The sequence below is a fragment of the Halyomorpha halys genome, unplaced genomic scaffold, assembly GCF_000696795.3.
Source record: "Halyomorpha halys isolate HHAL.00 unplaced genomic scaffold, Hhal_1.1 Scaffold315.1, whole genome shotgun sequence".
Lineage (NCBI taxonomy): Eukaryota > Metazoa > Arthropoda > Insecta > Hemiptera > Pentatomidae > Halyomorpha > Halyomorpha halys.
The window spans coordinates 541,429-556,373 of record NW_027105587.1 but is presented as its reverse complement, the minus strand read 5'-3'; the positions used below and the strand labels follow the sequence as shown (position 1 = coordinate 556,373).

The following is a 14,945-nucleotide window of genomic DNA, read 5'->3' as shown; positions in this document are numbered from 1 at the left end:
TATATATATTTACAGGTGAATAGCATTTATTTTACTCTTTGTTAACAATTTAAGTTTAAAAAGGAGTGGTAAATCATATTCAGTGTTAAAGTATTTTGTTTTGATGTATTTAATTTTAGTATATGATATTGATACCTATTGTTCTTTCTAATAGAATAATAAACATTAATTCTGTGATGGTGGAACTTTATTTATTTTCGAAGATGCATTTAGACTTATTTTTCTAAATCTCACTATAAAATAAATGTTAAAGAATTGTTCTAATGATTTTGGGTCATTTAAACAATAAACAGTCCAAAGTTATGGTTACCTTCATTTGAAACTGAAGAATTTAAATGTAAATAAGCTGTTAAATTATGTGTTGTTATAACATTGTATATTACTGTAGAAAATTAAATTTGAACTGTTTAGATAAAGATTGTATTTAATTGTTAATGAAATTTTCCGAGTTAATGTATCTAAAATTATTTGTTCTTATCTTTATATTTTTTAGAAATAATTTAAGGAAGAAGAATTTGTTGTCTTTGAACTTTATGTAATTGCTTATAAATAATTTCACATTTTATTTAAATTTATGTTATATGGGTACTTCATTTATCAGTGTCATTGTTGAATATATAGTTTTTCCATTTCATTTTCTTAATATTTTCTTTTTTTATGTATAATATAATCTGCTAATATATATTTCTAGTATGTGAAAAAAAAAATAATGTAATGAGTACATAGAACATCAAACTTACAATTTCTGTAAATTCTACATGTTAATTTTAGATGGAATTACTTCATAAACTTTTTTTTTTTACATTTATAACATATGAGAATAAAATAACTTTTAGGTGGGATCACCTATTAACCTAATCTCATGTTTCTCACAGCAACAGTTCTCATTGTGCAGCTACAGGCTATTTATAACTTGATGACTGGAGCATCCCCTTGGTGTTGTGAAGGGTATGTTCAAGATATGTGCAGACTTGGCAATTTAGGCTTCCATGGACCATACCTAAAGAGGTATGATTGTAAAGACCATTCATGTCTCAAATTCTTCATACCTGATTATGTTAAATAGTATAGGTATGTTTTTAGTAAGAGTGAACCTGAAGACTGAGGATTTGTAGGCCAACCATCTATCTGTAAAAAAGAATGTTAGTTAAAATTGAGTGGCCTTATTATTTTTTATTTTGAGATATCATCTGTCTAGAAAATATCTAAAACTGACAACTTAACCCAAACTACATTTTTTTCTTGTACGTTCTAGTTTATACCTCATTAATTTCTTTTTTTTTTCTAATCTGTTTAATTTATATTTATAATGTATATTATGATTTTTTACTAAGTATTGAATCTCAAATTGGTTATCTTTATTTTATATATGATTTAGTCACTCCACACTCATATGAGTTGTTTTAAGAATAATAACCTAATGGATTATTGTTAGTACTCAAATTTCATTATATTGTAGGTTTTATTAGTGTATATGGGTGGTTAGTGACCCTTTTTCTTTCCAACTGATTTAAATCTTTGATATTTGGAATTTAATTAAACATATTGAAGGCCTGTATATTTAACAGTGCTTATGATTTTTTTAAATTTGTTTATTATCTTGACATTGCTCAATTATTATTATGTACTCATTATTTGTTTTTAAGTTTATATTTTTAGAAATATAATAGCAATTGTGGGACACTGTTCAATGTATATTACACCCATATGTTGTTGGCTCACTACAGGGAATTTTTCATTATTTTCAAGCTTTATTTATGTAACTAAATCATTGTAAATATATGAAATGTTATTATTTTATTTTTTAATATATGTTTCTTATAAAAGAAGAATATTTTATTAATAAAATTAACAATGAATTAGTTGTTAATCATTTTACTAGAATGATTTATTTTGGCATTAGCAAAGAGAGCTAATGTTAGACAATTATGCCAAATACAGGTGTAACAGAAGTTATTTATATGAACAGTCAAATAAAAAGAAAAGTTGTAAAAAGAGCAATTGTGGATTTTAATTGAATCGTTGTTTTTGTGTAACTAGATAAAACCAGAAACCCTTAATTTTGAGTTTTATTCTGTTGCATAAATTTATGCTGTTTAACAATGCTTTTATAGCAAAAGGGAAATGTTAATTTAACATGTTTTTCTGCTAGAAACAATATTCCATATTCATGCTCAAATCTCAAAATGGTAACATTACAGCATTACAGCTTTTGTTACCACTGCCCGTTTCTAGTGGTTTCATTTACTGAAGAGGCAATGCATCCTCAAAGAATCTTAAAATTAACTTTTGTTTACTAAAATTTAGGAGTCACTTAGAGGGAAGTTGGCTCTTTTTATTATCCTTTTTTTTTTTTTACTTTTATGGTTTTGATAAAAATCATTCTATTGATCTGTAAATTGTATTTTATTTTAAATATACCATTATGCTGTTTATTTATTGTTAGGAATGACAATTTTTTGTTGTTTTTAATGTACAGGATATTAATTTAATTAGTCTTAAAGCTTTTTTTGTTATTCAAAGAATTTTATTATTTTTTTTTTATAAAGTTTAGTGTAACTGTTGTTTTTAATGTAGAATATTATTTTTTTTTTTAAATCATTATAATTTCCTTTTAATAAATTGTTGCAATAAATCTCTGAATTGAATGTTTGAAGTTTAGTCTTTGTCCCTATATGTTTTCTTCCATTAGTTCTGAAATGGACATTCAATTATTTTAAAGTTTCTGTGATTGTTAATATTTAATTACTCAGTGATTAAAAATGTGTGATGTTATTAAGCCATAAACTTAGCTTTATAGCACCACACTATAAATCTTTGATTATTCCTCATCAAAATGTAAATTTAAATGTACCACTTTGAATAGTATGGTAAAATCTTGATTATCTGTCCTGCAGTTTACAATCTTGCTCTCTTAACCTTTAACTAATGAATTCATCAGACCTCTGGTCCTAATAAAAGTTCTTTGTATCGGTAATTACTTGTTGAAATGGGTTAGAAAAATTTCCAGGCCAAAAAATTCCAGAACTATTGGGGTTTCACAAACCTTACCTTAGCAAGTTAAGCTTGAACTCGGCTTAAGCAGATTAAATTATTTCATGGTAGCCCCATACAATGAAAACTAACTTCCCACCTTGGTTAGATTAGAAACCTAACTAACCTGTAGGATAACTTCTTATGCTATAAATGGTTAGGTCTTAACTTTTCTAATATATATAAATCCAGAGATGAAAATTCCGTGTAAACATGTTATGTTCTGAGCTTATCACTGGGTTTCACTAATCAGATTTTGAATGTGTTAGCTACAAAACCTATTTTTACAAACATTTCTATGCTTATATCTTGCTTAACTGTACACACACCCAAATAATGATCTTTTTGTTATTTATGAACTGTAAATAAAGAGTTCGAATTAATAGGTTTTGTTTCATGTTGACCCTCAGTACATCTCTGTTGAAAGAACATACTGTCGCCTGTGCGTTTAAGTAAGGAATGTCGAAAATCAGATTTTTCACATCGTTAGTTTTTATTAATTTACCTGGAGCATATTTGTAAAATGAAATCCTATCAGAACAAATCTAAATCATTTTAAAATCTATACTTTCACCAAAAGTTAGGGACATGAAGGCCGTGCAGGTTGGGGCGCAGGTCCCAGTGCGCTCGGTTCGGAATGCTGTGGGTCGATTCCCACATGGGGCAGTTAAACATTCATTTTTCGGCGGTCCCAAAGAATGAATCTTGACACTCCTACCTTGGTTAGTATACGGCGGTAACCTAGGTAGCCATCAGGGGTTGGCAAAAAGGACCCACAGGCTCACTTGCTGGACTTGTTCCCCCCACCAAATACCAGTACCAGTACACCAAAAGTTACTTTTGATTGAAGTAGCCAAGACTTTAATTGAAAGTCAGCATTAATTAAATATTGACCCGCACAAAAATTCCTAATACTGGGTAGCCCAAACAATAGTAGAAGCAAAAGATAAAAATGTATATTGTCAAGCAATTGGAAGTTAAAGGGGGAAGAGATATTAGCTTTCTCTAAAAGTGCAGCCACTTCAATGTTTCTGAATGTCCTTTAATTTGTCTACTACTAAAAACTTCTTTTTCCATGGATTATACCACAAATCCAATTCTTCAGAGATAACACCCAACTGGTAAAACTCCATGAAGGACTCAGAATTTTTTTCCAAATCTTTTGAAACCATTCTTAGTATCTATGAAGGCTATAATTTTGGCAATAATATCTATGATGGGATAAGGCAAAAGTAGTTGTATTTTCGTGTTGGAATCTAACATTCAATGATGAAGTAAGAGAGTCAAGGTAAAGGATGATAAACTGTGTTTTTGCTTTTTGTGTGATTCATGGTACTGATAAATTAACCCAGACTTTCTCCCTGATATGAGATTTTTTGAATAATTTATCAGAAACATGCTCTATTTCTTGTTACTCCTGCATGATGTCATCAATGATTTGACCAATTTGTTTTCTCATCATAATCAAATTTTTACCTTATTTTTACCATATTTTTACCTTGTAGAACGTTCACAAATGGTTCAAAAACGCAGAATATTTTACAATCATGACTAAATCTACTATGAAAATTTGTTTAGTAACTGCATGGTGCAATTGATTGGCAGATTTTCTTGTAGCATAATTTCCTTCGACCATGTTCTAGTGTTGACGATTTCATGGAGGCTTTCTGAAATTTTTCTTTAGCTCTTGTATTTCTCAGTCCAAATGATCTCACTGATTCTTTATAGATTAGGAACTGAATTCCTGAGGGCTGGCAACTCACTAAAAAGCGATATTGTATCTTAACCATTCCAATTATGTTTCTTATTTCTGGTAGTTTGTTTGCATCATTGACCACAACATTTATTTTTTTGGCTTGAGTAATGAAAAATAAAGATTTACGGTACCTTTTGTTCAGAATGGTCTGCACACCACATCCTTTTCCAGTTGTCGTAGAACATCCATCAGATTTAAAGCCAACACAATTCTCTGCTGAAAAATTCTGATCAACTAAAATATTCTGAAATGCGCCAGCAATTGCAGTTGCATCTTGAGATTTTAACTCACTTTTGAAATAGGATCAGAACCAAAATTGTAATTTGATGGTGGAGCCAGTAGCGACACCGTTACCTGCTGGTCTATGCTGTAACTAGAACTGCCACCAAAACCGCATGACCCGGCATGACATAACCTGCCAGCGAACATGGGAACTACTACTGTCATCAGGCAAACTCCGTATATTAATATTTGTACTATTTCTAGCATATACTTCAATTTCACTCATGTGAAATTGATAACAACTATATAAGATATTGTAATATTCATAGATGTATCATTGGAATTAATTACAATATAATCTGCTGGTCCACCGAAAGCTGACGTCTTACACGTAACATCTCTCGATGGTGTCTAATAGTTCGAGAGGAATAAATTAAGGTAACTCGGTTGACCCAAGTGCAAATTACCGTTTCAAGATATTCTTCGCCTTAGGAGGCAAAGTACAACAATGTGCATAGTGGATCAGTACATTCTTGTGCTATTTTTGGAAATGTATATTGTTTTTCATTTCTCTGCCTTCTCTTGATTTTTCTTCCTTTCTGTACCGTTTCTCCTATGGTAAGGACCTGCGGCTAGCACCCAGTCAGGACTTACAGTCCCCTTCATGCCTACAGGCTAGTACCCTGTAGTACGAAGTTACCTTCCCAGTCCGGACTTGCATTCTTTCTTCACGACTGCAGACTGTCCCATCCAAAAGTTTCCATTCTTCGAGGACTTACGGTTTGCACCCGTAAGACTCTTTCTGTCTATTCACTTCCTTACCAGCTACTTAACCTATTTACACAAACCGTTAGCAATCATTAATTAATAAAAAAATAATTAATTGATATAATGACTTTAGCATTAGATTTGCCTCCTTTTAGTCCGAATCAGCTCCTTTGAGTAATAATATAATAAACAGCATAACATTTATTATACTAAACCTTTCTTAAAAAACATACTGATTATTGACCAACCAAAGGACGAGATTCATTAACTTATCAAGAATTGACCTGACTCAGTTATTTTAATTAGACACTCTGACTACAGAACATTAATATTTCTTGGAATTAACATCGGCTGAATGTAGTGATCTAATAACAATTTAATTTTAGTCATTCACTAAATCCATTTTAATTCCATAAGACTCTTCCAGTTAAAGGATTATTAAATTTAATTTTTATTTATTTATTATATAAAATTTAATTTAATTAATTTAAAACTAAATTGTTTACAGAAATTACTTACTTATATTTTTGGAACCAGTTTCTTTTATCCACTTTGGCAGTCTCGACGCCTTTTAAATATAAATAAGAAGGCAAAATAATGAACTATAACTGGAATAAATTCTATCAATTGGTTGTTTTGAAGAAACACTTAGCAAACAAAAGGTGAATGCTAACGCCCCGCATTCGACTATATTAAAATACCGATCTACTAACGGTGTGTTGACGCGGAATTCACTGGACCCCCTCTCCTAGAGCTGCAGTTCCCAAACTTTTTTTAGACAAAAAAAAATTTCGCGGCTCCCTTATGGGGACCCTTTGTCGAGATGAAAAAAAAAGTCAACAAAATTATCGTTAGATCGTTTAAAGGTGTAGAAAAAGAAGAAAATGCACTGTATATTAATTTGAATATTTTTTCTCCCTTTTTTTAGTAATATTTCACTTGTGGCACCAGAGCAGACGCTTGTGGCTCCCCAGGGTGCCGTGGGGCCCACTTTGGGAACCGCTGTTCTATAAAGTTCCCTCTTCTTTCATTGGCTGCTGTCTGTGGACTATGCTAGAGATCTCTCCCTCCCTTGAAATATTTTCCATAATTTTAATTTTATTTTAATAAATCTTAATGATTTTCTTAAATTGAAAATTTCTTCTTTTTATCCAAATTTTATATTCCTTAACTTTAACAATGTACTTAGTACATTGTAGGTGTGCAAAAATTTAAATTATTAACGAACTAAAACTTGACAGACTATTACAACACTTACTAGACAAACGGTCTAAACTTCCAACTAATTGCAAAAGACTCATTTATATGACTATAATGAAGCCTAACTGGACTTACGGAGTTGAGCTTCGGTGCTCTACTAACAACCGAATTCCTCTCGTATTCAATCCATACCGCCCAAAATCCTCCGTAAAATTTTTAATGGTCCTTACATTGACACAAATCAAATTAACCATCAGGACCTCAATGTTCCATATGTTGCCGATTTGGCCAGAATCAGATACCAATCCTTCCATGATATGCTTCCCAACTATCGTACATATTTTAATATACTTATATTAAAATCATGTAGTTGTAAATATGAATAAATAAATTATAAAAAAAAAATGTAAATGAAGCTTATTATCTATCTAATGCTCAATTATCGCCGACGGACTGTCACTAGATAAAGAAAAAAAATCAATTGTGGGAATTTTGAAGGTTTTCGGTGAGAGGGAAATGTATCAGAATAATGGAACCACGTACCCTAACCTTGACCCTAAAACATAACAGCACGGGGCCAATAGGAAATAAGTTTCTATATGTTTCCTGTTATGTAATTGGATGGGTTTTTATCGCCTGTGCATTGGAAAGGTTATTCATTTATACATACGTATAAATAGTTTCCTAACTGAGGTTGATGGCTGTTTGACTTCAGTGTTCGCAAAACATGGAGCCGTTAAGGTTGGTTCTATCGCTGTCCCTCGTTCTGATTGCGGTGAGGGAACTCAATAAATATTGAGAGTATTAGTGAATGGTCATAAATAGTGCTGTATTTTTATTTTATAAAGAAAACTTGATTTTATTTTTAAAAGTGTGGCTTGTGAAAGTGTGTAAAAGTTTTGAAGAAATTCATGCAGGATACCCGAGGTATATTGCTGATCAGCTGTGAGGAAGACTAAGTGAAAAATGAAGGAATATCAATTTTAAGAGAATCCCTAGGCTCAACAAAAAAAAAAATTAAATAACACACACAGGGAAAGAAATTTATTCAATCATGCTGCCCAAATACATCGGGTTGCTACATTACACAGCATACTGATCAATCCGTGATCGGACATATATAAATTTACTTAAATAATAACAAATACACTTTTTTATTTTAATGTTAATCAATTCTGGAGTTTGGTTTTTCGAAAAGGTTGATATACATATAACCTTTCTAATAAATACACCCCGTAGGTTCCGAAAATGAAAATAGTCCAAAAAAATTAATTAACTCAATAATATAGAGATCACTGAACAAGAAATATTAATTTTCAACAAATAAAAAAAAAAGTATTTTATGTCTAATATTCCATTTATATGAATTTAATTTAATTCCTTTGTAAAATTAGATGTAATTTTTTTTTTAATGCGAAAATAGTTCATACTTTTAAAAAAATGTTCGCACCTCGTTCGAAATTGATTATTTTTTAAAAATTATATTAAGATCAATTAATTGGAATATAAAATAAATTTCACGACCTAACAATACAATACTTCAACACTTCTAACTTTTTGGTATAGAAAGAAATATAAACAGCACTGTAAATAAAAATTAATTTTTTTTCAATAATTGACCAGATAATAATAGAGAAACCAAAATTTAAAAGAAAAATTGGGTTTCTTTTTTTAAAAAACTATAGACAAATGATTTTGAATATCTGTTCAGAAAATCCATCTCATTATTTAAAGGGTTTTGTGAAATAAATGAGGTCTAGGATCTGGGGAAAAAAGGAAAATAAATTTTACTGTCGAGACCGTCAAAAATTTACTGTTAAATATTTTTACTTGAAAAATTTATAAAATTCCCTCAATAGATGGTGAATTGAACGGGGCCAAAAGTGTGTCTAGATCCTGAGAAGATGCAGAGAAAAATGCATTTTCTACTCCCCTTCCCAGGAGAGCTTATTAAACGAATCATAACATTAATCAAGTATCACATACAATTGTCTTGTTTTTAAAAACAATTAGTATGTTATGTCTGTGGGGAATTGTTACTGTAGCCATCGTGAACATTCCGTCAAAGCTGAATCTTTAATACACGATTGACAATAATAATGTGAAATAAATACGTGACTCAAAATAGCAGAAAAATACGGCTATTTGTTATACATTTGAAGTACTAGAGTATGTATAAAAACCGTTGAGTACATACAATATACTTAAATAATATATGTATGCATACGTCATTTAAGTAAATTTACAAAATCATCACTTTCTCGGACAATTAGGGTTTCTGTAACTGATGAACTGTATTAACATGCGAAATTCTTTAATGGAACTAACAACTTGTGTTTTGCTGGTAATTTTTTACAATTAATGAAGAATTAAAAATTTTAATATTATTTTATATATAGATTTACCCACTAGTTCTTAAAATGATTTTTATATTTTCTTCTATCAGGGATGAAGTCTCACGAATTTCAAACTAATGTACTTTAGCAGTTTAAAAAAAATAAACATATTATTTTTTTTTTTATGAATAGAAATATGAAATAAAAATATTCTCATTTTTTTATCAGGAGCACGAATGAAAGTTGATTTAATTTGTTTTCCTCTCTACGAAATTATAAAGCTGAGATTGTAGGGAAGAAGTTAACATAAAAAAAGACAACTTATTATAAGATGATATAAGTGGTTTTATTTAAATGCCATATCCTTTAATTTTCACTTATTTAACATAAAAAAAAGATGTATTGTTGTTTTATAGTTATTTAGGACTACTTTCCTTTGGTGAATTGATGTTTACTTATTACCTCTACAGTTCTCGAAGATACCGCCGACTTCGTTTCGATTTCATGTTTTATTAAATATTAAAATTATTCTGATGCTTTACTTCGGTATTTGTTACTTTGTCATATTGAGATGCAAGAATCAAGTAAAATTATATTTAGTTCATCATTTATTGTTTTTTAAATTTATTGAATAATTAAGTAATTTTAAAAATTGTTATTTACTTTAACGTATTATTTATAACTTATAGTAATAGTTTTCAGATCATGAAATGTTATTTAAATGTGAGTGAAATATCACCATCTTCATATATAATTAATTAGATTTATATATCCATCATATTATTTAACAGAATATTAATAATTAGTTTCATGACATATATATTTATTTAATTTTATATTAATCTAAGACAATTTTGTAAATGAAACAATGATTTCACACCTAAACTCGAAAAAATTACAAAAATATAATTTTGTGCTGAAAGACTTCAAAATGTGCCAAATTATGCATCTTCTTTTGATTTGAATGTCTGTCGAGGTTAGGCTGAATTAGAAGCGAGGAAACAAACGATAAAATTTCGTCAAAATCATAAACATATGATTATAATTTATATGCAGGATACAAGGTTAAAATATGAAATAAAACATCACCAAACATTAAAAAAACTGTAGAAATATGCAGTAAAGTGAGATTTATTATAACATTAATTGCTCAATATTATAGACTATTTATATTTGTTCTCAATTCTAATGTAAAAATTAAAAAAATCAACAAAGATTCCGCGATTGTAAACTCATATTATAGTAAAGGTCGTACAGGCATACATCGGTGTTTTGTAAAAAGTACAAATTTAACAAAATGTGTATTTTCGGAATTTTTAATAATACAATTGTATAGTTAAACGAATATTATGCTCCTTATAATGAGTTTTATCATGAAAACGTAGTAATAAAAATTTTTGTAATGCGGACATATTGCTGAAGATCCACAACACTACATTATTCACTACAGCACTAAGATATAAACTAACAATAACAAATAAAACTAACAATACTCAACATGCCAGTTGACTAGTTAACATTAACAGGCCAATATTACCGGAACACCAATTGACTGACAACTGGCCAGCCAGTACCAACTGGTATCGATGAAACGTTCTTCAATAATTTATTTTTGTTTCTTAAAGTTGCTAACTGTACACTTTTCGTATGAACATCACTTTTTTTTTCTTTTTAAGGCCCCTAAATTGTTCACTGACCTGCTTTAATTCGTCGATAATTTCAAAACTCCCATTTTATGACAAACTTCTATTTTCTAATGTTCTAGTAACATTTACCAGAGAATTTGTTATATTAAATATGATAATTCCATATGCAATCAATGAAAAACAATGATCTTCATTGAAGGTGTCATTTAATTTGATCAAGTTTGGATAAAGTTCAAAGGATAGTCACTAATGGAAGGGAATTTAGAATCCTTCACATCCAATCCTACCTTAAACAAAAAGCTGTTGCATTCCGATCTTAACGTTATTGAATTCTAAGAATATTTCATATCAGGTTTCGGAAATAAACTTTGGCCTTTTATTTTGAAAAGGTTCTAGTCCAGACTTATTTATCTTAGGAAAGTTTTTGAAACAGTTTATGCAACAAAATTCCTTGTTAGACATTTATAATAAAAGTCCTTTTGAAAACTTTTGGCCAGAACTTATTTACAAGTTCTATACTTATACAGATTTATATACTACACAAATCTTCATACTACAAAAATATTATAAAAGTCCTTGATTGGAAATTTATCATCCATATAAATATTTTTGTATAAATATGTTTTATTTTTGTGTTTGTTTGCCCGCTTAATTTGATTGATACTGATTCAAAGATTTTTGACACTATCAATTAATTTTAATTTTTCGGGTTACTAATGTATTAGGGTTGCTTTAGATGTTTTCGGAGGTATAGAAAATGAAAGTTTTATCGATTTATTTTTTTCTAATATGTTAGGTTTCCTTTATATGTTTTTTTTTTGTTGCAAACATTAGATATTCAATCGATTTTATAATCGCATACTCGCTTAACGATTTATTGTAAACTAAAACCAGGTGAATTTACTGCATGCACAACTGCATAAATTGAAATGATATATCTTGAAATCAATTGATATATCATATTCAATCATTTTGGTGAAAAAGAGATTGAACATGCATAGAAATCCTGTTTTTAGTCATGTAAAGTCTAGGATCTGCTTATTCTTGTATGATTAGGTAATTAATTATAGGTATAAAGTAATTTTAATATTTGGTCATATAGTTATTTTTGGAGTAAATACAATAGTAATGTTTGAAACTTCTTTCAGGTAGGACAAATTGTCATTCCTCCATATACAACGCAATATCCTTTTCCATGGTACCCTGTTCTTCCTAATTGTTATCCAGCATGTGGGAATGTTATAATAATTAACAACACAGTAACGCCATCTCCTCCCATTACCCGCCAAACATCAGCTAGTCCTCCCACTGCTGCCCCACCGACAGGAGCACCAAATCCTCCCACTGCAGCCCCTACAGTTGGACCTACTGTTGCACCTACGGTTGCACCTACGGTTGCACCTCCAACAGCTGCACCTCCAACAGCTGTACCTCCAACAGCTGTACCTCCAACAGCACCAACACCCCCAGTAACTCTACCAACTCCTACAGCAGCTCCGCCTCCAGTTAATCCAACTAATCCTCCTACTGCACCACCTCCAACAGGTCCACCTACGCCCCCTGTAACTATGCCACCAGTAACCCCAGTTCCTACTATGCCCCCAACAACACCCCCAGCACCAACAGGTTCACCTACTGCTCCTACCACAACAAGACCACCCATAACTACCTCACCAACCACTACTACGACAAGGCCACCCGTAACTACACCCTCAACTCCAGCTCCTCCCACTACAACAACAAGAGCACCCGTAACTACATCTCCAACTCCAGCTCCTACTACAACAACAACAACAAGAGCACCCGTACCTACAGCTCCAACTACAGCTCCTACAACTACAACAACAAGAGCACCTGCACCTACAGCGGCTACTACAACGACCAGACGACCAACCAAAAGAGTAACAGTGACAACAACTACTTGGTATATCTACCCCTCATGGTAAGTAAATTAAAATAAAATAAAGTTAGCAAATAGTGAGTTAACTATAAAGTTGCTCTAAAAATACAAATACACATTGTAAATGAAAATTGTCAATTTTAAATTCACTTAGTGTATTTCTATCTTTTCAAAAATAATTTAAAATTTCTCAGTTTCCTAAAATCCCATTAATTGAATGAAATTTTGTCTATGGTGCATAGTTTTAGTTCTGATGTAATTTGGGCTGCAGGTGTACGAGGTGTTCTCGAGTTGTGACCAGAACTAATCCAGTCGTACCCGCACCTGTGACAACCAACAGGTGCGTTTTGTTATCCTGGCTTGGCCTGTAGATACAACAACTAGAAGGTTATCTTCAAATCAATCAGCATCTTACTGAATAATTTTATATTCAGTCAAGTATAGTTAGTTACTATTAATTTTATGTTTTGTATATAAATATTAAAGTATATCATTGTTACCTTACTGTGTAGTATTCATTTGGATATCCTCTAGTAATAATAATTTATACTAATCTGTATTCAGCCAAGATTAGGATATATTGACCTATCTTGAATAGGATATCTTGAACATAGATTTCAGTCCTATGTTCATATACAAAGTGTACCCCTATATGTGTGCACCCCTTGACCATTTTTGGAATTTTTATTTGATTTATGGTGGGTCATAACAGTTGTATGTGGTCTATCTTTTGAGGGTATTGTTAATTTTCTAACCTTTCTCCAGTTATTCTCCAGCGAACCCCTGGACTTCTAAGGAAATAGAGAATTTTTTTTTAAAGGTTTCTGGTAATAAATAAGGGGGAGAGAGTGTTATTTTATTATTACAAAACTAAGACTTCTCTTAAATAGTAAATATCTATTTATTGAACATTTAGCCAATTTAGGCATCATAAAGACTTAAAAACTCTGAAAGGACATCTCAACTGCCTCAAAATAAATAGCAACAGAATTATAAAATGGGGTATGAAACCACCAGATTTTGATTTTTTTTTGTTTTAAGTACAATTTCTTTGGTTACCAACATATTCGGAAGAATTTGGCCTAGAAAAGTAGATAACCATTTTATCTTTATATTTTGAAGAAAAAAGAAAAATAAACGGTTGGAGATAAATGAAATATTTACTTTTTTTTAATCTTAATCTCACCTAACCGAGTGAAAAAATTAGTTTTGTATTATACAGAATACAACTGTTTTTGGAAATCGGTCATTTTTTTTTTTAGATATCATTGTAAAATAAATAAATCATGCCAGTACTTTTCAATAATTTAATTTCACTCTCAATTGAATGCAGGGTTAAAACTTTAATGTTTACGAAACAGCACGGTCCAATTCTGGAGCGTTAATGACAGCTTTTTCTCTTCTAAAAGTTTACCACCACCTATTTCTTCAGGAACCACCGCCATCTTGGAAAATGGTGTTTTTTTTTTTTTGTTTTTTTTTTTAAGTTGAATAAAAATTGTACCAGATTAATTTCAGTATAACTTTGATTTTAATCGTTTTTATGTAAAATAATAGTTTTATAGTTAAGTGCTATCATTTGTATAATGTATTTATAAAGAAATGCAGGAATGTCTCATTATTACCTAGAGCTGAATTTATTCTACTACTACCTAGAACTTTTATTGTTAATGTTGTTATGATAATAATAAAATTATTGTTCATTATTTACGTTCGAAAAATGAAAAATATGTTCCTGTTCCACTATATAAATATACTCTGTACTGAAAAAATACGGGATAAATCAATTTTCCAATAAACAGAACTTTTTTTTTTTATATTACCATATAAACCATATACTATATTTTTTTTATTACCATTTGGCATAAAAAATAATGATAAACAAAATGGAAATTTAATTTATTTAGTTAATTTTGAAATCAAGAACTAAGTTTTGAATAAATATTTTATCGTTCACGATCCTGGAGTTTTATTTGACCCTGCCATAACTTATTTAAAAAACTGAAGCCTGAAGACAGAGTCATTGTTCTCTGAAACTTCACAACACAATGTATATAATCATAATTATATATATATATATTTAA

General features: G+C 30.3%; 1 protein-coding gene across 1 annotated transcript; it reads left to right on the top strand.

The window, feature by feature from the left end:
• Positions 1 to 7,624: 7,624 nt before the first annotated feature.
• Positions 7,625 to 14,648, top strand: LOC106681175 (uncharacterized). Its single transcript, XM_014421357.3, has 3 exons — positions 7,625 to 7,754; positions 12,110 to 12,903; positions 13,133 to 14,648. The coding sequence occupies exons 1-3, from the start codon at positions 7,707 to 7,709 to the stop codon at positions 13,230 to 13,232; spliced, it is 942 nt and encodes a 313-aa protein (XP_014276843.1). The 5' UTR covers positions 7,625 to 7,706; the 3' UTR covers positions 13,233 to 14,648.
• Positions 14,649 to 14,945: the final 297 nt, after the last annotated feature.